Below are 27,411 nucleotides of genomic sequence, written 5' to 3'. Positions count from 1 at the left end.
GCTGCCAAAAGCATCTGGGTAGAATTCAAGGTGGTGGTTTTGTTCTGTAAAGCCTCAAAGATTTGGAATCTGATTCCATGTTTCCCCATGCCATACTGCTGCTTTTGAAATCAGTGGAGGTACTTGGGGTGGAGCTCTTCTAGGTATAAATGAGAGGGAGCCGCTAGTGAGGCCTCCTCCTTGAAGGTATCTTTTTGTTCTGGAATTTACTGCATGTGTGTGTACACATACATACACTCCCCCATCTACACAAGCCAAGGATTGTTAAACTTTTGGCCACACTTTGACCCACTGTCTCCCTCCAGCATTGGGGTTGGAGTGGGTTGGAGAGATTTTTGTCTTCTGGTGTGTGTTTGGCAGTGCAGGGAAAAGGGGCGGAGTTGAAGGATGTGGGTGGCTATATATATTGTGTTGTAATCATGGGATGGGCATTTCTCTCCCCCCCCCCCCCCCCCCGTTACTGAATAATAGATAATAGCTAATGTTGGTAAGATGAATTCAACTTTTTTATTAAAAAGTTCTCAAGCTGGGTGGGGAGGGATGGAGGGAATGGCTGGGGAATGGGTTTGTATTTAGCTGCCAGTCAAACACTTCATTTTTCAGTGAAAGCAGTAGTAAGTAGTGTCTTAGTTCTGCTTTTTAATTCTGTTATGAAAGGAAGTCAAATTAGGTAGGCCTGACCTTGGAACAAAGCTTATAGAGACACACACTCACTCACTCTAACTGTCAATCTATACTGGAGTGGCCAAACATTTTGGCCCGAGGGCCACATCTGGGTATGGAAATTGTATAGCGGGCCATGAATGCTCATGAAATTGGGGATTGGAGTGCGGGCTCTAGGTTGGGGCCAGAAATGAGGAGTTCAGGGTGTGGGAGGGGGCTCCAGGCTGGGGGAGAGGGTTGGGGTGCGGGTGGGGAGGTGAGGGCTCCGGCTGGTGGTGTGGGCTCTTAAGGTGCAGGAGGGTGGGACTGAGGGGTTTGGAGGGCGGGAGGAGGATCAGGGCTGGGGCAGGGAATTGGGGCACTGGAGGGTGTCAGGGGTGGGCAGGCTCCAGACGGCGCTTACCTCAAGCAGCTCCCGGAGGCAGCGGCATGTCCATTCTCCGGCTCCTACGCAGAGGCGTGGCCAGGTGGCTCTGTGCACTGCCCCATCCGCAGGGGGAGCTTCAGGGGCGGCACTTCCTGGCTTGTCCCTATGCATAGGAGACGGAGTGGGGACATGCTGCTGCTTCCGGGAGCCGCATGGAGCCACGGCATGCACAGAGCGGGGCAAGCCCCAGACCCCGCTACTCGGCAGGAGCTCGAGGGCCGGATTAAAACGTCTGAAATGCCAGATGCGGTCCCCGGGCCGTAGTTTGCCCACCCCTGATCTATGCACAGATTTTGCATTGGTTTAACTATCTGTTTAGCAACCGATACAGTTTAATTGGTGTTATCCCTCACATGGTTGCAACTGTAATGGTTTACGTGTTTATATTTGCATGGCTTGTTTTGGCAAACTTCTAAACGGATAGAGTTAAACTCATGGAAAAAATTGCATAGACAAATCCTAAGGGGTAAGGGAAGAGATATAGATAATGCTTAAGTTTGAGCCCTACGAACCAATGAATCTACAATTGAAAAGTAAAGCTCTCCGCCATTGTCACTTGCAAATCACATACTGTAGAAAAGAGGGAGAAAAAGAAAAAAGCTCTGTGGGCACTCAAATCTTTGTTCACAGACATCTAACATTATTAAGGCTAAGTTTTTTGTCACGGATATTTTTAGTAAAAGTCATGGACAGGTCATGGGAAATAAACCAAAATTCACGGCAGCCCGTGACTAAAAATATCCCTGACAAAAGGGGTAGGTGGGTTCAGTACCCACTGCTGCTGGGGCTCCCAGGTCCCACACCGATGCAGTGTGTGGGAGTCCGGGCTTCCCCTGCTTCTGGGGCCGGGGTTCTGTGGGTTCCCTCACCCCGGGCAGCTGGTAACTGCAGGGTCCTCCAGCCGTGACCTCCGTGACATAATCGTAACCTTACAAAGATTATTAGTAATAATGTTTGAGCTAGCAGGATTCTAAATATTAATATGCAAATGATTATGCAGAAGATCCTGCTCTGATTTGAGTTTTTTTTAATACCATTACAATGAGAGGAAAGTTCCTTAATCCAGACTAAGAGCTATGGGCATTTTTTTGTTAGTTTTTGCTTTATGTTTGGGTTTTGTTAATATTTTGAAGCTTTTGGCAGCCTTCTAGGGTGCAAGAAAGGGGGCCTGCATAGAAGAATTGCTTAAGAATGGAATCTTTTTTTTTCTGTACTAACAGGGATCCTAGAAATCCATTTGCCACAGAAAAACGTGGAATTTGCATTTTTACAGAGAACCTTTAGTTTTTACATTTCGTGAAAAAGTTAAAAACATATTAACTGTTAACTACATTTTACTGAAAGTACCAGTGTCACTGATTCAATGTATGTAACCTCCCCTCTTGTGGTTGATTTTTTTGAATGCGCTTTTAATTTACATACAGTAGAATCCTGTTTATCCGAGCCTCTGTTATCTGGCTCTCCATGTTAACTGATCCACTAGCAGTAGGGCCCTGGTGCCTGGTGGTTTGGTTAACATGGAGAGCCAGATAATGGAGGCTTGGATAAATGGGATTCTATTGTATATCAGTAAAACATTGTGTTCGGTTGATACCTATATATATTGTGGCTAGGGAAACTAAAGTCCAGCATTTCATTTTAGTCGCAGAAAACAGCGGATTTTTATTTTTTAAATCAGTTTTGGTTTTGGTTTTTTTCCCATGGAAAACTAAGATTCTTGCTCACCAGCCTCTCTGGCTCCCTAACCATTATCTGCCCCATCTCTCTTGCCCCTCATAACCAATCCTATGATATTTTGTAGCTGAAATATTGTTACTAAGTTCTTGTTAGTTCTGGCAATTAGCTACCTGAAGTCGCAGAAAAAACTTCCTAGATGCAATGCAACAGCATAAAAAATCACAAAGCCCCACACGATTGAAAATGTGGGGCACACAGCTAAAAATACTTGAGGAGGATATCAAAATGCAAATCGGTGTTACTGAACGCCTTCCTGCAGATGCAGAGAAGAATTGATCAACCTGGAGGTGATTCAAACATTTCCGAACAAGAGCTGGCAGGTCAAACATCAGTATGACCACAAGAGTCCCTGAAAGCAGCACCTCAGCAGCAAAATCCCCCGGGCCTCACATTTGCCACAGCCCCGAGATTTGTACAAGTGGCTGGTCCTCTTCCTTCCCTTTATGTGGGAGGGTGGTGCAATACAGGGTGGAGCACAATATCAAAGGGCCAGGGAATGCCCAGCCTCTTGAGCCTGCACTCAGTCCTGACTAACTGTGGAGCAACTGCCCATCCCCTCCCTCCACATTTGCTGTGTTGGCAGAGAGCTATTAACAGGGATTCAGAGCACTCAACACAAGGCGAGTCTGGTAAGGGGACCTTGGACCGAACCCCTTCCTCTATTCCTCAGCATGCCCCATATCAGCTCTGCAGTGGCTCATTGCTACTCCTTGCCAGCAGTGTCAGCTCTCTCTCCCAGTGCAGCAGATAAACCAAAGACTCCCTTTGAACCTCCAGAGTTTGAATCTGGTGCCCCTAGGGTGAGGTCATCCTATGTCCAGGCCGCATCTGAGTATCTCCCTTGAATGGAGAAAGGGACCATGGGAAGACTTCTTCACCCAGTCCAGCACAACCCTTCAGTCGGAGCCTCCTCTTTCTCAGGGCAAGAAAACTGCTTGAAAGAGTAACCACAGAATTCTCACCATCACCATAACTGTTTCTTCCAGGGGACTCTGTCTGAATTTTCACTCTCCAGCTGAGGAGGAGGCAGATCAAGGGAGACCTAAGAAAGGTCTATTAGACGTTCAGACTCTTCTAGTTGCCCCAGCATAAAGCACTAAGGGAAGAAAAAAGGCCCCCATGTCCTCCATCTTTTGAAGAGTCTGATTCAGGGGATTCCTCGAGGAGGTGCTTCTAAAGGCACAAAGTGGAATCTGTTTCTCTTAAGCCACATACATATGCAGAGTGTTCAGTGGGGCAAATGAATATCAGTCAAGACTCCCCTGTTCACCTTCATGGGGTGCAGCAAGGCAATCAGTTAAAAAAAAAAAAATAGGCCATATACATGTGCTGATTCTTCTAGGCGTGCATACTCACAACCCTGCAAAAGGAAATTCTTGCTTAAGGGAGGAGGGCCAGTATTCCAGATCAGATTTAGGGGATCAAATAGTAAAATAGCTACAAAACAAAACAAACAATAAAAAACATGCGGAAGATAGACTTTCAGGTGAAAGTGATCTGCGTATTTTGAGTAATGTAAATTGATTGAGGTCTACGGATGCCCTATAAAAGCTATAGGTATATATGCCTCATAGACCCTTCCACGGTACAACAGTGGGACACAGTGTTCCTGCCACATCTAAAAGGTTGTGAAAGTATTGAATTGTCCATCCTCAGCTGGAGGTCACCATGCCCTTAACTATGAGGCTGTCATTCACTGCTGCTGCTGGGGGTCACCATGCTTTAATGTCCTGGTTTTTGCCCCCAACTTCTGCTGCAGGTTGCCGTGCCTTGCCTCGCCTCACCTCCACTCCACTTCCCACCCCAAGTAGATGATTATGGAGTGATGAGGGACAACAGCCTGGTTCTGGAAGTGCTGGCAGGCAGGAAGGGGCTTCTTGACCCACTACTTCTTTATTTCTACTGCATGATCATTCCCCACCCCAGCCTCCATTATGTAAGGCCACAAGGCTCCTTGCTGTGCACCAGTCAGAGTTTATCCTGTAATCACTATGAGAGATAATGTGCCTGTTTCCCTGGTCAGACAAGGTGGGTGAGGTAATAACTTTTATTGGACCAACTTCTGTTGGTGAGAGAGACACGCTTTGGAGCTATACCGAGCTCTTCTGAAGTTAAAAGCTTCTGAAAGCTTATCTCTCATCAACAGAAGTTGGTCCAATAAAAGATACTCTCACCCACCTTGTCTCTCTAATATCCTGTGACCATCACAGCTGCTACAACAAGATTGCACATTTCCCTGATGTCAGAGTGTTGTTTGTAACTGGGAGAGTTTTGAACGAGTAGTTTCCTCACTGGACAGCCAAATCCAGGCAGGCATAGTCTCAGCCCTCTTCTTCAGGCATGAAAACCACTGGGGGCATCAGGCCAACAAGAATAAATAAATAAAACAAGAACTGTTGTCTGACACCCTGAATATCTCTGCATGTTTTCACAAGCAAAGCTAACTTGGGTGGACAGTATTGTCCCTCTCAGCCTATTTAAAAAAAAAAAAAAAACACTGCCTAAAGGATTCTTCCTGAGAAGAGGAGTCTGGGCATGCAGACAGCCATCCTAACTTCTCTGTGAATGGAAGTAATAGAACCTGTCCCTTCTCTGAAAAGGAAACAAGGCCTTTACTCCTTATTGTTCCTAGTCCCAAAAAAGTCAGAATGTTAGTGGAATTCTTGACCTCAAGTATCTCAACAGATCCGTAAAGAAATCAATATTTAGGATGGAGATTTTACAAACCCACTCTGGCCGCTATCAATAAAGGGGGATTATATGACATAAATAGATTTGAAAAATGCCTATCTCCATATCCCAATTTGATAAGAACGGCCATACTGGGTCAGACCAAAGGTCCATCCAGCCTAGTATCCTGTCTGCTGACAGTGGCCAATGCCAGGTGCCCCAGAGGGAGGGAACCTAACAGGTAATGATTAAGTGATCTCTCTCCTGCCATCCATCTCCACCCTCTGACAAACAGAGGCTAGGGACACCATTCTTTATCCATCCTGGCTAATAGCCATTAATGGACTTAACCTCCATGAATTTATCTAGTTCTTTTTTTAAACCCTTTTATAGTCCTAGCCTTCATAACCTCCTCAGGCAAGGAGTTCCACAGGTTGACTGTGCGCTGTGTGAAGAAGAACTTCCTTTTATTTGTTTTAAATCTGCTGCCCATTAATTTCATTTGGTGGCCTCTAGTTCTTATATTATGGGAACAAGTAAACAACTTTTCCTTATTCACTTTCTCCACACCACTCATGATTTTATATACCTGTATCATATCCCTCCTTAGTCTCCTCTTTTCCGAGCTGAAAAGTCCTAGCCACTTTAATCTCCCCTCATATGGGACCCGTTCCAAACCCCTAATCATTTTAGTTGCCCTTCTCTGAACCTTTCCTACGGCCAGTATATCGTTTTTGAGATGAGGAGACCACATCTGTATGCTGTATTCAAGGTGTGGGCGTACCATGGATTTATATAAGGGCAATAAGATATTCTCCGTCTTATTCTCTATCCCCTTTTCAATGATTCCTAACATCCTGTTTGCTTTTTTGACTGCTGCTGCACACTGCGTGGACGTCTTCAGAGAACTATCCACGATGACTCCAAGATCTCTTTCCTGATTAGTTGTAGCTAAATTAGCCCCCATCATATTGTATGTATAGTTGGGGTTATTTTTTTTCAATGTGCATTACTTTACATTTATCCACATTAAATTTCATTTGCCATTTTGTTGCCCAATCACTTAGGCCATGGCTACACTTGCAGATGTAGAGCGCTTTGGGTTAAACCAGCCTTTGGAGAGCGCACCAGGGAAAGCGCTTCAGTCTGTCCACACTGACAGCTGCAAGTGCACTGGCATGGCCACATAAGCGGCATTTGGAGTGGTGCATTATGGGCAGCTATCCCACAGAGCACCTCTTCCCATTCTGGTGCTGTGGGCTGTGGGAAGGGGGCGTGAGGTGCGGGGCATTCTGGATCCTATCCCAACGCCCCATGGTGCATCGCTTAGCATCCCAGCAATCCCTGTGTTTCCATCCACATTTGGCGCCATCTTCCAACGGTTTCTGTGCAGAGTGCGCTTTGTCTTCCCTTTTGGTCTGCGGGAATGGAGCCTGAACTGCTGAGGAACATGCTGACGAGTCTCGCCAGCAAGTCTCGTTTGGCAGTCAAGTTGCTGCTTAAGATCCAAAGTGACAGTGAGGAATCAGACGATGATATAGAGTTGCGTAACGCATACGACACAAAATTGCTTATCTCATTCACGGACATGCTCTCCACTGTGGAACGCCGCTTTTGGGCACAGGAAACAAGCACTGAGTGGTGGGATCATGTCGTCCTGGAAGTCTGGGATGACGATCAGTGGCTGCAGAACTTTCAGATGAGAAAAGCCACTTTCATGGGACTGTGTGCTGAGCTCTCCCCCACCCTGCTACGCAAGGACACGAGATTGAGAGCTGCCCTGCCGGTGGAGAAGCGGGTGGCTATTGCAATCTGGAAGCTGGCAACTCCAGACATCTACCGATCGGTCGCTAACAAGTTTGGAGTGAGAAAGTCAACGGTTGGAATTGTGTTTGATGCAAGTTTGCAGGGCCATTAATCGCATCCTGCTCAGAAGAACCGTTACTCTCGGTAACGTGCATGACATTGTGGCTGGCTTTGAACAAATGGGTTTCCCTAACTGTGGAGGGGCGATAGACGGGACACATATTCCTATTCTGGCACCAGCCCACCTAGCCTCCGAGTACGTTAACCGAAGGGTATTTCTCCATGGTTCTCCAGGCGCTTGTGGATCACCGTGGTCGTTTAATTGACATTAACGCAGGCTGGCCCGGAAGGGTGCATGATGCACGCATCTTTCGGAATACTGGCCTTTCAAGAAGCTGCAAGCTGGGACTTTTTTCCCAGACCAGAGGATCACCGTAGGGGAAGTCAAAATGCCTATTGTGATCCTTGGAGACCCCGCTTACCCTTTAATGCCGTGGCTCATGAAACCCTACACAGGGAGCCTGGACAGCAGCCAGGAACGGTTCAACTACAGGCTAAGCCAGTGCCGAATGACTGTGGAGTGTGCTTTTCGCCGTTTGAAGGGCTGCGGGCACTGTCTTTATGGGAAGCTGGACTTGGCCGAAGATAGCATACCCGCGGTTATATCCACGTGCTGTACCCTCCATAATATTTGTGAAGGGAAGGGTGAAAGCTTCACTCAGGCATGGACCTCGGAGGTTCAACACCTGAAGGCCGAATGTGGACAGCCAGAGAGCAGGGCTATTAGAGGGGCCCAGCATGGGGCTGCAAGGATTAGGGATGCCTTGAGGGAGCAATTTGAGGCTGAAAGCCACCAGTAATGTCTGGTGCTCTGCACGGGAGTTAAGTGTAGTGGCTGTGTTTGGTACACTGACTAGCAGTGCTTGTTGCTTTCCAGGGCTAAGGTATATTTTGCTTTATGCACTAATAAAGTATGTTTTCAAAGTAAAAAACTCCATTTATTGAAAAGAAAAGTCATTTATTGAAAAAAACCAAAGTAACACAGAAATACCAAAAGGGCAAGGGGGTGGGGTGGGGACCGGTTCACTCATAGGCTTGAGTATGTCCTGATTTCATACTCTCGAATCCTGTCTGGAGTGCTGTGCACTGAGTGCTGCACTTCAGGATGGCTATAAGGCATGTTGAGGGGGGCTGAGTGCAGTGGATAAGGTTCGTAGTTTTCGTGGGTGGGTGGAAAAGCTACGGGTGTAGGAGGCAGCTGGGGGTGGTAAGATCCCGGATGTTGGGGAAAGTGGGTTGGAGGGGACATGGGGGCACAAAGGGAAGAGTTTTGGGACAAGGGCTGCAGGGGGTGGGGGCGAGCGCAGTAGTGCTCCGCCTGCATGGCGACGAGCGCCTGGATAGAGTCCGCTTGGCGCTCCATTATGCTAATCAGCCGTTCCATGCTTTGCTGCCGGTGCGTCGCATTTTCTTGGCGGAATCTACTTTCGCTCTCCCTCCACTTCTGTGCCTTTCGAGTCTCGTTTACAGACTGCTGCATGACTTCTTTGCTTTTACGTGGCCTCTTCCGGAGTCTTCTCAGTCTGTCGGCTGGTGATAAGAATGACGGCTGAGATCTCAAGGTTGCACCTAGACAGGCAAAATGCAACACTTAACAGAGGCAGCATTGTACACACCAGACTGAGCAATGATTCCCCCGCACTTAAGGAGGGCAATCACAAAAACCATACTTTGCCTGTTTCAAAGTGAGCGCACATAACCCACGAGAGCCCCAGAAAGGGTGAGTAAGCACAGGGTCCATGGGGACTGATTGTTTCATGGTTGTACTGTCCTCTGGGTTTCTGTGCCTTGGGGAGAGCCAACAGGTGCAGGGGGCACCTACACTGAACACTGTCCCAACATTCTCCACAGGAGTTCGTCCTGGAAGATATCTCGCTGCTGAGGGTGACCAGGGAAGCAATGGAGGGTCTTCTCCTACAATGCGGCTTCCGCCCTGGCCCATACGCAGCTTGCCTGTGTGCAGCAATGGTCCCCCCGCCCCTCACGGCACAGTGGCGCGGACACGTTAGCCTGACTGGGACAAGAGCCACACTGGTTCTCCCAATAAACCTGCACAGACGCATTGCCCACGTTCTGGCTGAGACTTTTGAAAAGATCACCGATGCCGATTACCACGATGTGATAGACTACATCAATGCGCTATTCTGCATCTAGGCATGCATGCAGCCTTTACCCTCTTCGCCCAAAGAGCCCATACCTAAAAACTTCCTTCTCGAAAAGAAAGCCGCTTACCAGGAACCTCCTCTGTTGTTTGTCCTTCCCCAAGCACTGGACGCCACGACTGGCTGCCTTCCTCCTGGCTTGGGAAGAGCTCCTGGCTGCATGCATCTAGAGATTCCGGGGTGTCTCCCCCTGCCTCAGCACCATCGCTCGTGCTTTCCTCTTCCTCCCCTTTCCCCCCTTGCTGTGCTGGGCTCGGAAGTGTCCATGGTGGTCGTTGCAGTGGAGGTGGGATCGCCTCCAAGTATTGCGTCCAGGTCTTTGTAGAATTTTCAGGTCATGGGCGTAGCACCGGAGCGGCCGTTTGCCTTGTGGGCTTTGCGGTAGGCACTCCGCAGCTCCTTCACTTTAACCTGACACTGCACCGCATCCCAGTCATGGCCCCTGTCCATCATGGCCCTTGATATGTGCCCGAAGATATCGTAATTCCTACGGCTGGAGCACAGCTGGGACTGCACAGCTTCCTCCCCCCAAACACTGATGAGGTCCAGCACCTCGCCATTGCTCCATACTGGGGATCGCCTGGCGCGTGGAGGCATGGCCACCTGGAAAGATGCGCTGAGAGCACTCCACACCTGGCTGAGCAAACAGGAAGGGGATTTTCAAAATTCCCAGGGAATTTAAAGGGCGGGTCTGACGCTTGGTCACCTGAGGACAGGGCAGCAGAGTTCAAAAGTGATGACTAGAGTGGCTAGAACAGGCATTGTGGGACACTTCCGGAGGCCAATCAGAGCGCATTAGGTGTCCACACTGGCACCGCGGCGCTCCAGCGAGAGCGCAACAAGCGTTATTCCTCTCAAGGAGGTGGAGTACCAGGAGCGCTCCAGCCGCGGAGTCAGAGTGCTCTACGTGTCTTGCCAATGTGGACGGGGAGTGAGGTAGAGTGCTCTTGGCGGCTTTATTGCGCTATAACGCGCAAGTGTAGCCAAAGCCTTAGTTTTGTGAGATCTTTTTGAAGTTCTTCACAGTCTGCTTTGGTCTTAACTATCTTGAGCAGTTTAGTATCATCTGCAAACTTTGCCACCTCACTGTTTACCACTTTCTACAGATCATTTATGAATAAGTTGAATAGGATTGGTCCTAGGACTGACCCTTGGGGAACACCACTCGTTACCCCTCTCCATTCTGGAAATTTACCATTTATTCCTACCCTTTGTTCCCTGTTTTTTAACCAGTTCTCAGTCCATGAAAGGATCTTCCCTCTTATCCCATGACAACTTGATTTACGTAAGAGCCTTTGGTGAGGGACCTTGTTAAAGGCTTTCTGGAAATCTAAGTACACTATGTCCACTGGATCCCCCTTGTCCACATGTTTGTTGACCCCTTCAAAGAACTCTAATAGTTTAGTAAGACATGATTTCCCTTTACAGAAACCATGTTGACTTTTGTCCAACAATTTATGTTCTTCTATGTGTCTGACAATTTTATTCTTTATTATTGTTTCAACTACTTTGCCTGGTACTGACATTAGACTTACCGGTCTATAATTGCCGGGATCGCCTCTAGAGCCCTTTTTAAATATTGGTGTTACATTATCTATCTTCCAGTCATTGGGTACAGAAGCTGATTTAAAGGACAGGTTACAAAGCATAGTTAATAGTTCCGCAATTTCACATTTGAGTTCTTTCAGAACTCTTGGGTGAATGCCATCAGATAGTCACACAGTTGCTTCCTAAACTTTGCTGTCAGAGCACAATGTCTGCCAATACAGGTCTTTGCCCTTTTGATTGAGCAGCGGCACCGTGAGTGTTTATCAAAGTATTAGTGGTGGTAATAGCAGCTCTCAGGGTGTGTGTGGGAGGGAGGGGTCCTTATCTACCTCTCCTCAGGGTGGAGATAGACACATACTTCTACAAATTTCAGAGTGGTAGCCGTGTTAGTCTGTATAAGCAAAAACAATGAGGAGTCCTTGTGGAGCCTTAGAAACTAACAAATTTATTTTGGCATAAGCTTTCGTAGGCTATAACCCACTTCATCAGTTGCATGGAGTGAAAAATACAGTAGGCAGGTATAAATATACAGCACATGAAAAGATGGGAGTTGCCTTACCAAGTGGGGGGTCAGTGCTAATGAGGCCAATTCACTCAGGGTGGATGTGGCCCAATCCCAACAGTTGATAAGAAGGGGTGAATATCAACAGAGGGGCAGGGCTGGCTTTAGGCCGATTTCCCCCAATTCCCCTGAATCGGGCCCCGCGCCCAGTGGTGAGCTGGAGCCAATTCCCAAGCTCCGGACAGCTCCCCCGCCCCAGGCCCCAGCTCCCCTCCCCCGCTTCCCGCGAATCAGATGTTCGCGCGGGAAGCCTGGAAACAAGCAGCGGCAGGTAAGCTGGGGCGGGGAGGGGGGCGCGAGGAGGGCTCCAGGGAGGCGCGGCCCAGTCCAGCTCCGGCCGAGCGGCTCCGGCCTGGCCTGGCTCCGGCCCGGCCCGGCCCAGCCCTGACTGAGCGCCCCGGCCCCGACTCTGGCCGGGCGGCGCGGCTCCGGGCCGGATCTGGCCCCGACTCTGGCCGGGCAGCGCGGTTCCGGGCCGGATCCGGCCGCGGTTCTGGCCCGGGTCCCGGCTCCAGTCCCGGCCCCAGCCCGGGCCCCGGTCCCAGCGCTGGCGCAGCTCCGGCGGGTGTAAACGGCATGGTAAGGGGCCGGGAGGGGGGGGATGTTTGGATAAGACAGGGGTAGTCCCGGCGACAGGGCTCGGGTGGTGGGGGGGGGTTGGATTGGGCAGAGGTTCTGGGGGGGCGGTCAGCGGATGGGGAACGGGGGGGGTTGGGTAGGCGTGGGAGTTCCGGGGGTCTGTCGGGGTGGTGGTGGATGGGGTCGGGGCAGTCAGGGGACAGGGAGCAGGGCAAGTTGGGTAGTGGGTGGGGTCCTGGGGGGCAGTTAGGGTGGGGGGGTCTCGGGAGGGCGTGGTCGGGACAAGGAGCGTGGGGAGGTTGAGGTTTCTGAGGGGGGTAGTTGGGGGCAGGACATGGGGCGGGGTTGGATGGGGGGGGATGTACTCACCGGGTGGTTCCCTACCGGGTCTTCGGCGGCGGGTCCTTCGGTGCCGCGGAAGACCCGGAGCACCGCCGGGTGAGTCATCCCTGCCGGGGCCCCGCCGAATCGGGCCCCGCCGAATCGGGCCCCGCACTTCCTAAAGCCAGCCCTGCAGAGGGGAAATTACTTTTTGTAGTGACCCAACCACTCCCAGTCTTTATTCAGGCCTAATTTGATGGTGTCAAGTTTGCAAATTAATTCCAGTTCTGCAGTTTCTCGTTGAAGTTTTTTTGTTGAAGAATGGCCACTTTTAAGTCTGTTATTGAGTGTCCAGGGAGATTGAAGTGCTCTCGTACTGGTTTTTGAATGTTACAATTCTTGATGTCAGATTTGTGTCCATTTATTCTTTTGCGTAGAGACTGTCTGGTTTGGCCAATGTATATGGCAGAGGGGTGTTGCTGGCACATGATGGCATATATCACATTGGTAGATGTACAGGTGAACGAGCCCCTGATGGTGTGCCTGATGTGGTTAGGTCCTATGATGGTGTCCGTTGAACAGATATGCGGACAGAGTTGGCAACAGGGTTTGTTGCAGGGATTGGTTCCTGGGTTTAGTGTTTCTATTGTGTGGTGTGTAGTTGCTGGTGAGTATTTGCTTCAAGTTGGGGGGTTGTCTGTAAGCAAGATCTGTGAGAGAGAGAGAGAGAGAGAGAGAGGGGGATCGTCCTTCAGGATAGGTTGTAGATCCTTGATGATGCGCTGGAGAGGTTTTAGTTGGGGGCTGTAGGTGATGGCTAGTGGCGTTCTGTTACTTTCTTTGTTGGGCCTGTCCTGTAGTAGGTGACTTCTGGGTACCCTTCTGGCTCTGTCAATCTGTTTCTTCACTTCCCCAGGTGTGTATTGTAGTTTTAAGAATGCTTGATAGAGATCCTGTAGGTGTTTATCTCTGTCTGAGGGATTGGAGCAAATGCTGTTGTATCTTAGGGCTTGGCTGTAGACAGTGGATCCTGTGATGTGGTCTGGATGAAAGTTGGAGGCATGCAGGTAAATATAGCAGTCAGTAGGTTTCCGGTATAGGGTGGTGTTTATTTGACCATCACTTATTTGCACTGTAGTGTCCAGGAAGTGGATCTCTTGTGTGGACTGGTCCAGGCTGAGGTTGATGGTGGGGTGGAAATTGTTGAAATCCTGGTGGAATTCCTCAAGGGCCTCCTTCCCATGGGTCCAGATGATGATGTCATCAATGTAGTGCAAGTAGAGTAGGAGCGCTAGGGGACAGAGCTGAGGAAGCATTGTTCTAAGTCAGCCATAAAAATGTTGGCATACTGTGGGGCCATGCGGGTACCCATAGCAGTGCCGCTGACTTTAAGGTATAAATCATCCCCAAATCTGAAATAGTTGTGGGTGAGGACAAAGTTTCTTGCAGGATAGATGAGAGAAGCTGAGAAATTTTATCAAAAGGAAGTACCCATTAAAACACTTCTGTCTTTTCTTCATTAGTGATCTCCTGTGTGGATATTCTTAGCTGACCCATGCTCACTAGAGGCTGCTATGGAACTTCCTGTTATCCTCCCCTAAGTGAAAGCATCTCTCCTCAGGAGGATTCTCAGTTCATTCAGACGGTGGGTGAGTTAGAGAGGATTCAAGTCAGGCTTTCCAATTAGCAAACTCATGAGGACACTTATCACCACAGATGCAAGGCTGGAGGGATGGGGTCAAGGCCTGTCCAAGGGAGCTGGTCCATTCAAGAGAACAAGCACAGTATAGACTGGTGAGAGATCAGGACAGTCCAATATGATATCAGGCTCTGCTCCCACATCTGGACTTCCTTCATGCGGACTATGACAGACAACACCTCAGCCATGTCGTATGTCAGCAGACAAAGGGGAACAAATCTACAGACTGTCAGAGGGAATTCATGTCCTATTACGTGAGCTGAGGAGAATCTAGAGTCAGTCTGCTCCCTTTGTGTCCGCTGAAAAATGAATGTAACAGCTCACCGACTCAGCAGGCAAAAGGTAGATCATACAGAATGGGGACTATACCCAGAGGTCTTCCATTTACTGGTAAAGGAATTTGGTTTCCTAGCAATACATCTGTTTGCATCCCATTTGAATCACAAAGATTCAGTGTTCTGCTCTTGTCAGTGACATTATAAAGTCAAGGCAACAGATACCTTGTTGCAAAGATGTCTAAAAGGGACTGACTTTTTTTTTTTTTAAATATACCTTTCCTCTAATCAGAATGCTTCAGAAGAAAAGCAGGACTGGTAATTCTGGTAGCCCTGTTCTGGCCATGAATACCTTGGTTCTCTGACCTCCTTAATGTGGTACAAAGACCTTCCCTCTGCTATCCATCCAGAAGGGATCTGCATTACAAGGGCCAGTCGTACATCAAAATCCAGACAGTCTGAGCCTCGCTGTCGAGTTCTTGAACAGAGCCTCTTAAGCGAAAGAGGTTATTCAGAAGATATAATATCCATGTTTTAAGGTTCCAGAAAGAAATTTAACTCAACATATTCATGGGCCTGGTGACGTTTACCTATTGGTACCAGGATCATCCCTACATCTGTGTCAGTACTACAGGCTCTTTGATTTCTTCAAGATGGACTCAGGCTGGGCCTGATAGTTCAGACATTTGAAAATCAAGTTGCTGCTTCATCTGGCAGCTTCTTAGTTATAGCAGAGAATTAGTGGATTTCATCCCTCCTAGATGGCTAGTGTGCCTTTTTTGAGAGTAGCATGACTTCTACCTCCTCCCAAAGTACAGAGTTCTTTCCTGGGATTTTACCTGCTTAATAATTCCCTCACATGCCCTCCATTTAAACTACTTATGAAGGTGGTTCATTACTTTCTAACCAGTAAAGTGGTCTTTTTTATTACAATCATGGTAGTTCACAGGGTATCAGAATTGGGAGCACCTTACCTTGAACCTCAGTGCTCTCAACTTTGACACCTGTCTTTCCAGAAAGATTAAGTGATACTCTCAACCAACCGTGTCGTTGTACCAAAGACTAACTCCAGGCTCTTTGAGTACCCCAAAGAGAATTTGTGGTATTTTTTGGATTTCTGTAGAGTTCCCAAAGTATATACTCACTGCAAAGCTCAATTCAGAAAGACAAATGCTTTCTTTGTTCTTTTATTATCCATTGTCAAGAGGAAAGAAGGCTTCAAAATCTTCCATTTACATAGGGCTAAAATATAATATCTCGGAAGCATAAGAGTAAAAATCATCTGATGTTGCCTTTGGTAAGTGGGTACTCCTCATTGTGGTATTCCAGTAATTTTTAGAAAGAAGTTACCCCCTTTCACATCTCTGCATAACTATATGTATAGTATACCCCTCTTGACTCAAGTGGACACTGCTATGAAAATCCCAATGTCCTGGATGACCTCGTTACAAATACGAATAGACAGATTTATTTATGCTCTATTCCAACAAAGGAAAAGTTTTCAGGTAATGAAGTCCACAGATCTAACCCACCTCAAATAGGCTGTCAATTGGGGAAAGGTACGGGATTATTAGTTGTCACTCAGTGGATTTTGTTTGTTTGTTTACATTGAATTTCATGCTCTTTTGGAGGATTGTTCTATTTAGTTTCAATGCTGACTAGTATAGTTGCTTTTTCCTGGACTATGCAAGTGTTTCAGTTGGTGGCTTAACAGAGATGGAGCCATATCTCCCTTGCCACAGAATAACAGATTTGGTTTGCCCCCAAGGCTGCATGAATCAGAGACCTAAAGCCATAACTCATTTCCTGTAAATTTTCGTTCTTGGAGTAAGTCATGGATAAACTTTCATATTCTGCATCAGTCATATTTCAGTTCAGAATGACTCACTCCGGAAAAAAATGTGAATGAATATTATGGGTTCTTGACATTTAACTTGTTTCATGAGAAGTTGTAGGTTACATCTCACATCTCTAGTTTTAAACTATGATAAACTCTAAACACTTCTAGAAAGGGGGAAGGTTTTGAAAGACCAAACTAGAAAAGTCCAAGAGGGAGGAAGCCACTAGAGGGTGCCAAAAGGCCCATTCATGAATAATTAGATGTAATTCCACTTTGACACTTACTGAAAAGTGCAGAAATTGGAATGCAGTAAGCAACTCTCTTGCATTACTGTGCCATTATTGAATTGTTACAGTGGGGCTCAGAGTATGCATGTATGTTAATCAGAGAGCAGTTAATCTACATAATTAATTAAAGTACAATATACATCTATTTAGATTGATTTTAAAAATGTCTATCTAAAGGGAAATGTTTATGGATTCATTAAAATAACACAACTAAAGGATTTATGGATAAAATAAAATTATTTTGCTGAAAAGGGAAAATTTCTTATAATCTATACTGTGTTGGGAAGGCATGACTCATTCTGTTTTGCCTCCTCTCCACTCCTCTGCTGCTTCTCAACTGGCAACAATTTTTTGTGGTAAATCTGGTGGTAATTTTTATTTTCTGCTGTATTAATACTGCAATTGTATCAGGTATCAAATTTTTTTAAATATATAAATCTTTGATCCAAATTTTAACTGGTATGTAGGTATAAAGAAAAATGTTTGTCATTCATTCAAAACTGATCAGAATTATTTGTTATACACAATATTAAACATTCTTAAGTCTGATCTGATTGATGGCATTCAGCTCAATTTTCATAGCTGTGAACTAATTTTATTTACAGCTTTTTTCTTTTTAATAAAAAAAAAACTTTTTGGTTGCTAGGTAAAATCCAGCAAATGAGGAGTTACCTTAATCCATGTAATGATCCCTGTCCATTTCTTAGTGGACAGCTGTATGTCTATGTGCATGTAGTCACAATTGATACTTTTTTGCAACTTTTAGAAAAGGTCATTGATAAGTCAGTCCTCCCTCCAGAGTTGAGAAATTTCCATCACTACGTGTGCTGAAGTTTGCTTAGCAGGCCACTGACCCCTACCTGGTGCTGGGAAGGCCTATGCCAAAGGGTTCAAGCCTTGGGTGGTCTGGAGAAAACCTTTACCCAGCCAGTGTCACTGTTGGAAGTGCAAGGATGAGAGCCATGCTAGAGACAGGTGCTCTATTTCCTGTGGTTTTAAGACCCAGGACAAAGAAACTGAGGGAGGAGTATCTTGGCTACATCGTAATGGAGGCAATCCTGAGACCAACCTCAGAACCCTCTTAATCATCGAAGGGAAGCTCTTTAAAGGCTTCTTGTCAAAGTGATTCCCCAGAGCAGAGCCAGAGGAGATCACTACCACCAGATCTGTCATCTTCAAGGTCCAGAATTTCTGTACTGTCCTGACCTCAAAGCATAAGAAAAATTCAGTATTTAGTTCTTCAAAGTCCAGAGTCCAGGACTCCTCCACAGAAGGTTCGTCTGGTACTGATGGTAGAACTTTCTGTTAGGCTCGCCGATCCCATCTTATTCAGACAGATCTGAGCTGTCAACTGTGGCACCATTCAGGGACTGTTGAAACTAGCTACCTCATCATCTGACAGAGCAGTCCTTAATTCCTGTAGGTCCACAGCCTATGTCTGCTCCAATCACTCTGGAGGCCTTTGCTATGGCCAGAGACATACTGTGCCTTTTTGCATGATCAGGCACCAGATGGGGGGAGATTCCCATTACTTCCTGATACCCAAAACCAGAGGTGATCTGTGACCCATCTTAGACCTTGAGAACCTCAACAAGTACATCAAGGTGATGAAGTTCCAGTTAGTGTCCTTAGCTATGATTATCTCTTCCCTAGATCCTGGAGAATTGTATTCTACTTCAACTTGTACGATGCGTACTTCCATGTGATAATTCATCCTGGTCAGCAGATTCCTTTGGTTTGTTGTAAAAGACAACTATTACCATCTTCCTTCCCCAGAATCTCCTATCCATTTCCAGTGCAAAGGAGCTGAGGAAGGGATGGGGCAGGACTCTGCCCTGTATACCCTCGCTTTGCCACATGTGGACCTCAGGTCCACCCCTACAGGTACTGCTAAGGAAAACTCTGTGGCACCAGTTTACAACAAAATATTATACTTGGTCATATGTGCCTTCTCCACCAAAATATTGCTATCTTGTGTTTCAATGTGAGAATGGTAAACTCTGTGAAACAAACTAATGGTTCCCTTCTGGCCATTATCAAAGTCTTGTTTTGCACTTTGACTTCGTATTTGTTGAGCACAATTACAGGTACTGTTGGATAACTATGCTACATGCGATGATCAGCAAAAAAACCCATAGCAGTAAAATGCAATCTGTATAAGCCATCAAATTGTCTCTTTAGCTATTTAAATATTAATAATCTGGGAATATTGTGTAGGTTAGGTAGACCAGTTGCAGCCTGCTTACTGGAGTTTTATATTTTTACTCCAGTGAGCCACCGTGATGTTCAGTTATTGACCAGTGCAAATATTTGTATTTTTTTGAGAGGTAATATTTTGAAACAATCTATCAGAAGAGTAAAAGCTCTAATCTTAAACTGTACATGACAACATTAGATATTAATTTAAATTACTAATTTGACACCTTTTTGAAAATTCTTCCGTAGTTCAATACTAGCCAGTATTATTAAACTAAAAACTTATTTGCTGCTCTGAAATTCTAAATTGTTACTATATAAATCCACTTGTATTTCAATAGGTATTTACTAAACAGCATATTGTTAAAAATACAGTACATCATGCTTCTAGTTTAAGGTGGTCTGTAAAGGACTTTAAAATGGCTTGACTTTTTTTGTCTCTGTGGATGTGTTCACTGCAATAAATAGAGGCTTTTTATATGAAGGTGGCAAGTTTGAGTTAACTGAGACAAGACGTTGGTAGTTAAACCCCAGGTTTTGGTTTGGGTGTGGGTGTAATAGGGTTGACCTCGACTAGCTATATTAAACTCTACAAGTAAAGACTGCCTATGTCATGTCTCTGCTAGGTGGTTTTTATCCATGTTTTGTAGTGAAGACATAGCCTGTGATATAAAGAAGACCCAAACTTCTTGTGAGGGTTTTTTGGTGCTGGTTGGTTTGCCTGTATAAACACCAGGAATGGCAATTGTGACCTTTTCTGGCTTGTTGAAAGACCCTCTTTTGGGGACATCTCAAAGGTTTATTCTTGCAGCACAACTGAAGTACTAGAGATGGTTGACTCTCTAATAGCTTCCTTTATTATAAATGTTACTGAAATTAAATGTGTGTTTTTCACGTAAGCTAAAACCCAGCTTTTTGAACGACTGACTAAAAATCCCTTCTCTCAGTTGGTCAGTTTTAATCCTCTTGGATCCTGAGATGATTTTGTTAATTCTCCACTTTTAGTGTCCCAGACTAGAAAGGTTTTTAATTTCCTTTATAAAAAATGAGGAGGAAAATCTTTCATGTCTCTTCTATGCATCATGAAGAAGCAAAAAGGTACAAACCCAGTTATTTTCCCCCTTGCGTAGGTTACCTTTTAACCGGTTTTAGAGTAGCAAGAGTTGAATTTCATTTCTAGCAGCCTTGGCGTATGACAACATTTGTTGCAGGGAAACTGTTGTGACTCAAAGTAGAGGAGCAAATGTTGTGAATGTTAAATGGAAGATACTTTAAACTCCTGCTGTTTAGACTTCTTGGCTCCAAAGACCAACAAAATAATATGTAGATTACTTTCCCAAATACAGTCTACAACTTTCCCAAGAACTGCATTTTGCCAAATTCTTAAATGAACTAGTAATACCAACACCACAAGCCAGAAAACTTCATGTTTGACTTTTTCTTTTATTCTATTTTATTTATTCTAATTTAAACATCCAACTGGTTTCTTATCTTTTCTTTATCTGAATAGTGTTATATGTACTGGCATGTATGATCATGATAGAACTGTCATAGGTAAGAATATGTACATGACATAAATATAATGTCCTGTGTAATCTTGTACCCTTGTCTATCGGCATCAGACCTTTACGCATGTAAGGACTTATCACCTGGACAAAATAATTCCCCGTGGTGTATTGTGTCCTGAAATGATAAACTTTTCCATAAATATTCGGTTATAAACTAGCTATTCCAGTAGTCCTTTGCTTTTCATAATTATTGGTGCAAAGTGCATTTTAACTACACCTCTACCCCTATATAACGCTGTCCTTGGGAGCCAAAAAATCTTACTGCATTATAGGTGAAACCGCGTTATAGCAAACTTGCTTTGATCCGCCGGAGTGCGCAGCCCCGCCCCCCCTGGAGCGCTGCATTACCACGTTATATCCGAATTCGTGTTATATCAGGTCGCGTTATATCGGGGTAGAGGTGTAGTTGTTACAGTAGTATGATGTTTAAGCAGGCTTAGGTTGCTCATTACAGGTTAATATAGTGGTCTTTTACCTCTGGAGGTATGAATTTAAATCCTAATTTGGTTACAAATGAGATGACTAAATCTGTTTTCATTTTAGTTCCTAGAGGACGTTTGTCAACAGCGTATGACCAAATAGTTCGGCAAAATTTCCAGCCTTCTCTTGAAGCCCAAGATGGTGACAGGGAGTCATTGTGTATGTAGCTCAAGAAGAGAAGTGCCTTAACAAACTGCAAGCAAACTTGCAGACCACCTGCCCATGCTAATGTGCTGCTTTTTTTGTAGTGCTACTAGTACACTTTCAATGTACATCAAATTCATTCCATATTTAAGGGTTACTTTACATTAGTATACTTTTTGTAGCTTAGAGTTCCTTGGATATGACTGTCTTTAATATTACTGGTTAACTGTTGAATCAATATTTAAACTCAAGGACTATTGCAAGTAGGTTTTCTAAATTTTGAAGTTTGCCAACATTTTTGGGCATTAAATTACTTTTATAATGTAAAGTTTTGTATGCAACCTCCTGGTGGTTCTTCCTAAAACGATAAGAAAAAATTGACAGTGGGTTGTACACATTGTAACAGTACGTTTTGTATCCATCTGTCATTTTTTGCTGTTTTATGCTAAAAACTGCAATTGCTACTATAATATTTTAAGTCTGAAAGAAAACCAGACCCAACCGTGTAATTAACATGAAGTCTTGCTAAACAGATGGCTAGCTTGCATGGAGGAATACAAATTTAGAAACTTAAGAAAAATGCCATATTGATCAGGCCCAGGGTTTAGCTAATTGAATATTGTGCCCAGTACCAGATGCTTCAAAGAAAGAAGCAAGAAGTCTAATGGTGGACAAGTATAGAATAACCTGTCTATAGGTGAAACTTCTTCATAACAGTTGGTAGTTGTCTTATTTTTGGAAGCGTGGGGTTATATATTGCTTCTAAATGTTTATCAATGTAAACACCTAATCTTCTTTTTTCTTGAAATCATCAAAGCTCTTGGCTTCAGTGATATCTTGTGGCCATGAGTTCCATAGGCTAACTATGCATTATGTACAGAATACTTCCTTTTTTCACTTTAAATTAATGTTCTCTTGTCATAGTTTTATGAGAGAAGGCAGATAGGGGTGTTGTATATGTCTCTTACCATGCCTTGTTGTTTAAATTAAACATTTCAAATCTTTTTGTTTCTGATTTCTCCAGATTTCTATCCTCTTTCCTCCCCCCGATCTCTTCCTAGTTTTGCCTTTTCTTTAGATAGTGTATATACAGAAATGAATGCAATATTCCAGAAAGTGAGATCAGGACCCCATTAAAACAAACTAGATATAAAAATCTGTGACTTCCATTGACCTCTGAAATTTTCTGCCCCGGGGCTGGAGCTCCCAGCTGTCGTCCGTCGTCGTTGTCCTCCAACCCCTCCCCCCCCCCCCCCAAGCTCCCAGCCCCCTGCAGCTGCCCAGCCATACCAGGCGGCTGGCAGACCCTGCAGACTGGCTATTACATTGCACATGTACGTTGACTGTCTGAATGCATCTATTATGTATGCCATGTGCAATTCAACAAAATCCAAATAATCTTTGAGTAAGAGCTGGATGTTTCTCAGGGACCTGGGTACAGAAATGGTGAAACCAGGTGTAGAAAAGGAACATTGCAACCTTGCCTCAGGCTTCTAGGGAAGCAGCATCTAGTGTGCTGAGTACTGATCCAGCACCTAAGAAACAGGAAAGATGTTACATCTGCTTCAGAGAACAAGACAGAAAAATGCATCAAGAATGTGTGAAGTGTAAAAACTTAATATGTTCAGGACATATGTCACCTATTTGCTCCATTTGTCCAAAGTAGTAGGCTAGTCACTGCCACTTTGCTGTGTTTGTGCCTTTTATATTGCTATTTCCATTGTCTAAATGTGGGGTCAGTAAAACGCTGAAAGCTGCATAGTGTATTTTTTTTAAATAAATGTGTGTGTTCCTGGGGTCAGTTAGACCCCCGCACACAAGTACTGTTTAGTTTGCTTCTGAATCTAGAAAAGTTTTAATTTGTTCATAGATTTATAGTTAACTGATTATAATATCAATTTTAAATGCAGCCCATGTGTTTTTCCAATGTTGACATACTGGGGTTTTAAAGATCCAATACAGAAGTAGTGGAGTGATTTTTTGGTCCAATCTGAGTGTTAAGGAAGGAGTGGCAGGGATAACTTGTGCTAGGCAGCTGCGCTGCAAGGACTTGGAAGAGCCTCTAGCTTAGGCCTTGGCTACACTGGTGGTGTACAGCGCTGCAACTTGTTGCGCTCAGGGGTGTGAAAAAACACCCCCCTGAGCGCAGCGAGTACAGCGCTGTAAAGCGCCAGTGTAATCACAGCCTGCAGCGCAGCATGCTCGCTCGCAGTGCTGCAAGCTATTCCCCTCGGAGAGATGGAGTACATACAGCGCTGCGAGAGCTCTCTCGCAGCGCTGGCGGCGCAACTACACTCGCGCTTCACAGCGCTAAGTCCCGAGTGTAGCCAAGGCCTTAGAGCAGAAATTACAAATAAACCGTGCAAGACAGACTTAAGTCAAAATGGCATTGGAGATAATTATTATATTTGTATGGCTACACTGAAGTATTCTAGATCTTGATTTTGTCCACGTTGATATCAGTCTTGGTTTTTTGACTCATATCCACAGGTAGCAGCAGAACAAGCTAGCTAAATAAGAATTTATCTTGATAGATTTTTCTACTAAATGTTTTTCCAAACAAAGAAAGCTTCCTTTGTCAGCAAAATGTCGATCCACATGTCTTGTTCACTCTTGAGTCAATGGAAAATTTAAACATTTAGAGTATCTACATTTTTTAATAGACTACAACATAGTTTTACTCTCAATAGTTTTAATACACTGGGTGGGATTTTGATCTCTGAAGGATGAAAATCATGGAGTCCTAAGAATGTCAGGTAATCTAAGGGGCTGTAAATTTCTTAATTTAAAATGAATGATTTTGACTTCTTACCACCAGTTTGATGTTTCTTTTGCCCATTTCCCTACACACTGCAAGAAGTCAGGTATTCTAAAATGTTAACCCCTGGTTTCATTGAACAAACCAATTTAATACGCTTTTTATTTTCTTTAGATTTAACTTCCTTGTCTCAGTTTACCATGACCTCATGAAATTGTAAAGCTATTGGTAAACACTAAGGCTAGGTCCACACTACCCGCCTGATTCGGCGGGTAGAGATTGATCTTCTGGGATCGATTTATCGCGTCTCATCTGGACACGATAAATCGATCCCAGAAGCGCTCCCCCGTCGACTGCGGAACTCCTGCTCGCCGAGAGGAGGAAGCGCTGTCGACGGGGGAGCTTGCCTGCGCCGCGTGGACTCGCAGTAAGTAAACTTAGTTTGATCTAGGAAACGTCGACTTCAGCTACGCTATTCTTGTAGCTGAAGTTGCGTTTCCTAGATCGATCCCCTGCCCCAGTGTGGACCAAGCCTAATTAAGCCAGGACAGCAGATGTTTGTGGTGTGAAAAAGCGAATAAAACTAAAAAAGCTTTACGTTGTTTCAGATCAGTTACTGCGATTTCTCTTGTTCTGTTTGGTTAGCAGGAACTGTTTTAGCAAAGATGTTGCCAACTCTCAGGGGAAAAAATGCTTGATAAGAGTGCTCCATGCAGATTTCTATGAAGAGCTCATGTAGCAACTGATCTAGATAAATTTAATGAGATTAAATGTTTCAGAAGTTTTAATTCTCTTCACTTGTCTTTACAAATTACTTTACTCAAATACCTAACCTTTCTGCAAAATTTCTTTAAATTTGTGATTATTAATTTCACACACTGAAGAACTCTTCTCCCTTTTGTCATAGTTGAATTATTTTTTCAGTAATGTGTTCTAAAGTCTCAAATCACTGTTTTCTGTAGAGCTGGTTTCCTCTACTGAGAAGTAAATCTGGTGTTTTATCAGCTAACAGAAGTATTTGATTACTGCCAATACCTCTATGCAAATACAGTGATGTGTAGTTTCATATTCTAAAGCAAAGACTTTCATACAATCATCTACATTTTAAGAATTAAAAATTAACACCCTGTACTACCCTGGCTGAAAACAAGCTGTTAGTTTATTGGCACCTAATCATTTTATTCCGTGTTGCTTTCAGATCATTCTGATCCATATTTTTAAATACTGGCCTATAGAATGGCACTGTATCGTATACAGAAATTAACTAAAGGGACAAACTCTACCAGATATTGTAGGTCCAAATTGGTTTTGTGCCAGGTTATTCCATTGTTTTTACTGCACACAGTGCTAAAACATTAAAATAAAAAGTAAAACTTCCCTGAGCATGAAAATTAACATTTTTGCTAATATAATTTTAGTTTTTAATTTTTACATCGCTCATCTTGACCACACTTCAAATTTGAATGCTTATACTAAAATCTCTTTTTGTTTTGCAGAGAAATATAATTGAAAATACTTCTTCAGCTAATCTTGGGACAAGCAAATTCTCGTTTGAATGGTGGATTAACAAGTAGTAATTTTATCATTCTAAGGCTAAGAGGAAATTTTAAGAGTTGGAGAGAACTGGATTTTCACCCTAGTCCAGCAGCTTTGCTGCTCACTTAAACACAGATGAATGAAGACCCCATTCGGAAAGACACCAGGTCAGCGATCCAGAGCTGATGCAGGTAGGCAATCTTTTTTTAAATTGGGTGGTGAAATACTGAATTAAATATTAAAACACAAAAGTGTCTGTAATGGTTTTATGAAGTTTTTAGTAACTTTCAGTTCTTTTCCATCTTGGTATTAAAATTGTGTGTGTTCTGCTCCTGTCAACTTCCTTGACTTTATTTTGTTGTAGTTGTTCTGACAGCAGCTTGTCAGAAATCCAGTGGAGACTTGTATGTAAAAATATCTTGTTGTTGTATTTTAGTTTTGCTGAAGCTTTCATATTGCACACAGACATGAAACTTTGAAAGGAAGGGGAAAATGCTTCACAACAAGATTAGTGTCTGTCAGTTTCAGAATATAAGCAGTTCATCAGTGATCCCCCACAGTGCTAGTAAAGAGAACTCTGGAACATGATATATTCATTAGGTGCTCCTTAAAACTTGCTATAAAATGTCAACAGTCTGAAGAAGCTGATCAGCCAATAACGGTAAAGGAGCATCTCTAAGCTGTTTTTGGCTTTGTTTACATGAGATTTAGGAGTCATCTAAATACGGAAATTAATTCAGATTAAGGTAGTGTGTGAAGTTAAAGCTATTCCTGATTAACTCTATGTGGGTGTTCTTCTTCCACAATAAGAGTGCCTTACTCTAAATTAGTTTGATCTATTTCTAGAGCATCCGTGCCCGAAGTTAGTCAGGAATACCTCCCCCTGTAGACAAATCTTTTGTTAAACCAGTGCAACCTTTTATGTGGACAATCCTTATCTTGGTTTGAATGTCTTACTTCAGTTGAGTTTAAAGCAACTCCTGACTAACTTAAACTATATGAAAATAAGTGTTCACACAGCCTTATGCACCCATTTAACTAAAGCTGTTTAAAATTGCACATATAATTAAACCAGTACAACTTTGTCTTGCAGACAAGTACTTACTCCATGCTTTGAGGGCAAGAAGAATTTAAGACCATGCAAGTATAAACTAACAAGGTTTAAACTAATTAAGTGCCTGGGGTCTCTGTGAACAAAAGCTAACTAATTCAGCTTTCCCCTTGCACTGGGTGCTAAGGGGGGATGTCTGTAAGGGCTTATGTACACATGGAGCCATACAGAAATAGCTATTGTACTTTAAATTTCCACCTACCATAATCTGAACTAACTTTCAAGTATAGACAAGCCCTAAGGGTATGTCTACACTACAGGATTAATCCGAATTTATATAATTCGAATTTAGGAAACCGATTTTATAAATTCGAATGTATTCGGCCACACTAGGCACCATTAATTCGGTGGTGTGCGTCCAAGCTACCGTAGTAGCATCGATTTCCAGAGCGTTGCATTGTGGGTAGCCAATAACATTGAATTGCCAATAACTTCGAATTGCGGCCACACTAACCTTAATTCGGATTAACAATACCGATTTTGACGCTACTCCTCTCGTCGAGGAGGAGTACAGAAATCGAATTAAAGGGCTCTTTAATTCGAATTAAATGGCTTCGTTGTGTGGACGGGTCAAGCGTTAATTCGAATTAAAGCAGCTAAATCCGAATTAAAGTCGTAGTGTAGACCAGGCCTAAGAGTAATTTCTTGTGAGTTGGGGGGAGAATGGCTTTGGGACCTAGAACTCCACATCCAGGCATTTTAGAAAACTGTTGAACCACAAGCTGGAAGTTCTGTTGTTTTAATCTGTTTGATTAAACCTTAATTAAAAAAAGCAAAATAGTTTATCTTTGAGACAGAGAGTTTGCTTGGTACAACTGTTTTTTTTGAGGTTTTTTTGTTTGTTCCTCCCCCCCCCCCTCGTTCTGCATAGGGTCATTCTATTAAGCTTTCATTCCCGGCAGAGAAAAATCATATGTTCACTTTGTAAAGCATAGAACGTAGCTAATGAGCTGAAGGAAGGGATAAAAGAGTATTTAGGTAC

At 44.2% G+C, this 27,411-nt stretch overlaps 1 protein-coding gene across 2 annotated transcripts in view; it reads left to right on the top strand.

Moving 5' to 3' along the window:
* Positions 1-27,411, top strand: part of SPIN1 (spindlin 1) — a 122,185-nt gene that overhangs the window by 46,145 nt on the left and 48,629 nt on the right. For both annotated transcript variants that reach the window (XM_065406394.1, XM_065406393.1), the window contains exon 2: positions 25,279-25,509. In XM_065406394.1, coding sequence (XP_065262466.1) covers positions 25,458-25,509 — 52 coding nt within the window. In that variant the 5' untranslated portion in view covers positions 25,279-25,457. The remainder of the gene's footprint in view (positions 1-25,278; positions 25,510-27,411) is intronic.

This window comes from Emys orbicularis, chromosome 6 (assembly GCF_028017835.1).
Source record: "Emys orbicularis isolate rEmyOrb1 chromosome 6, rEmyOrb1.hap1, whole genome shotgun sequence".
In the NCBI taxonomy this organism is placed as follows: Eukaryota; Metazoa; Chordata; order Testudines; family Emydidae; genus Emys; species Emys orbicularis.
This window is presented reverse-complemented; position numbering and strand designations above follow the sequence as displayed.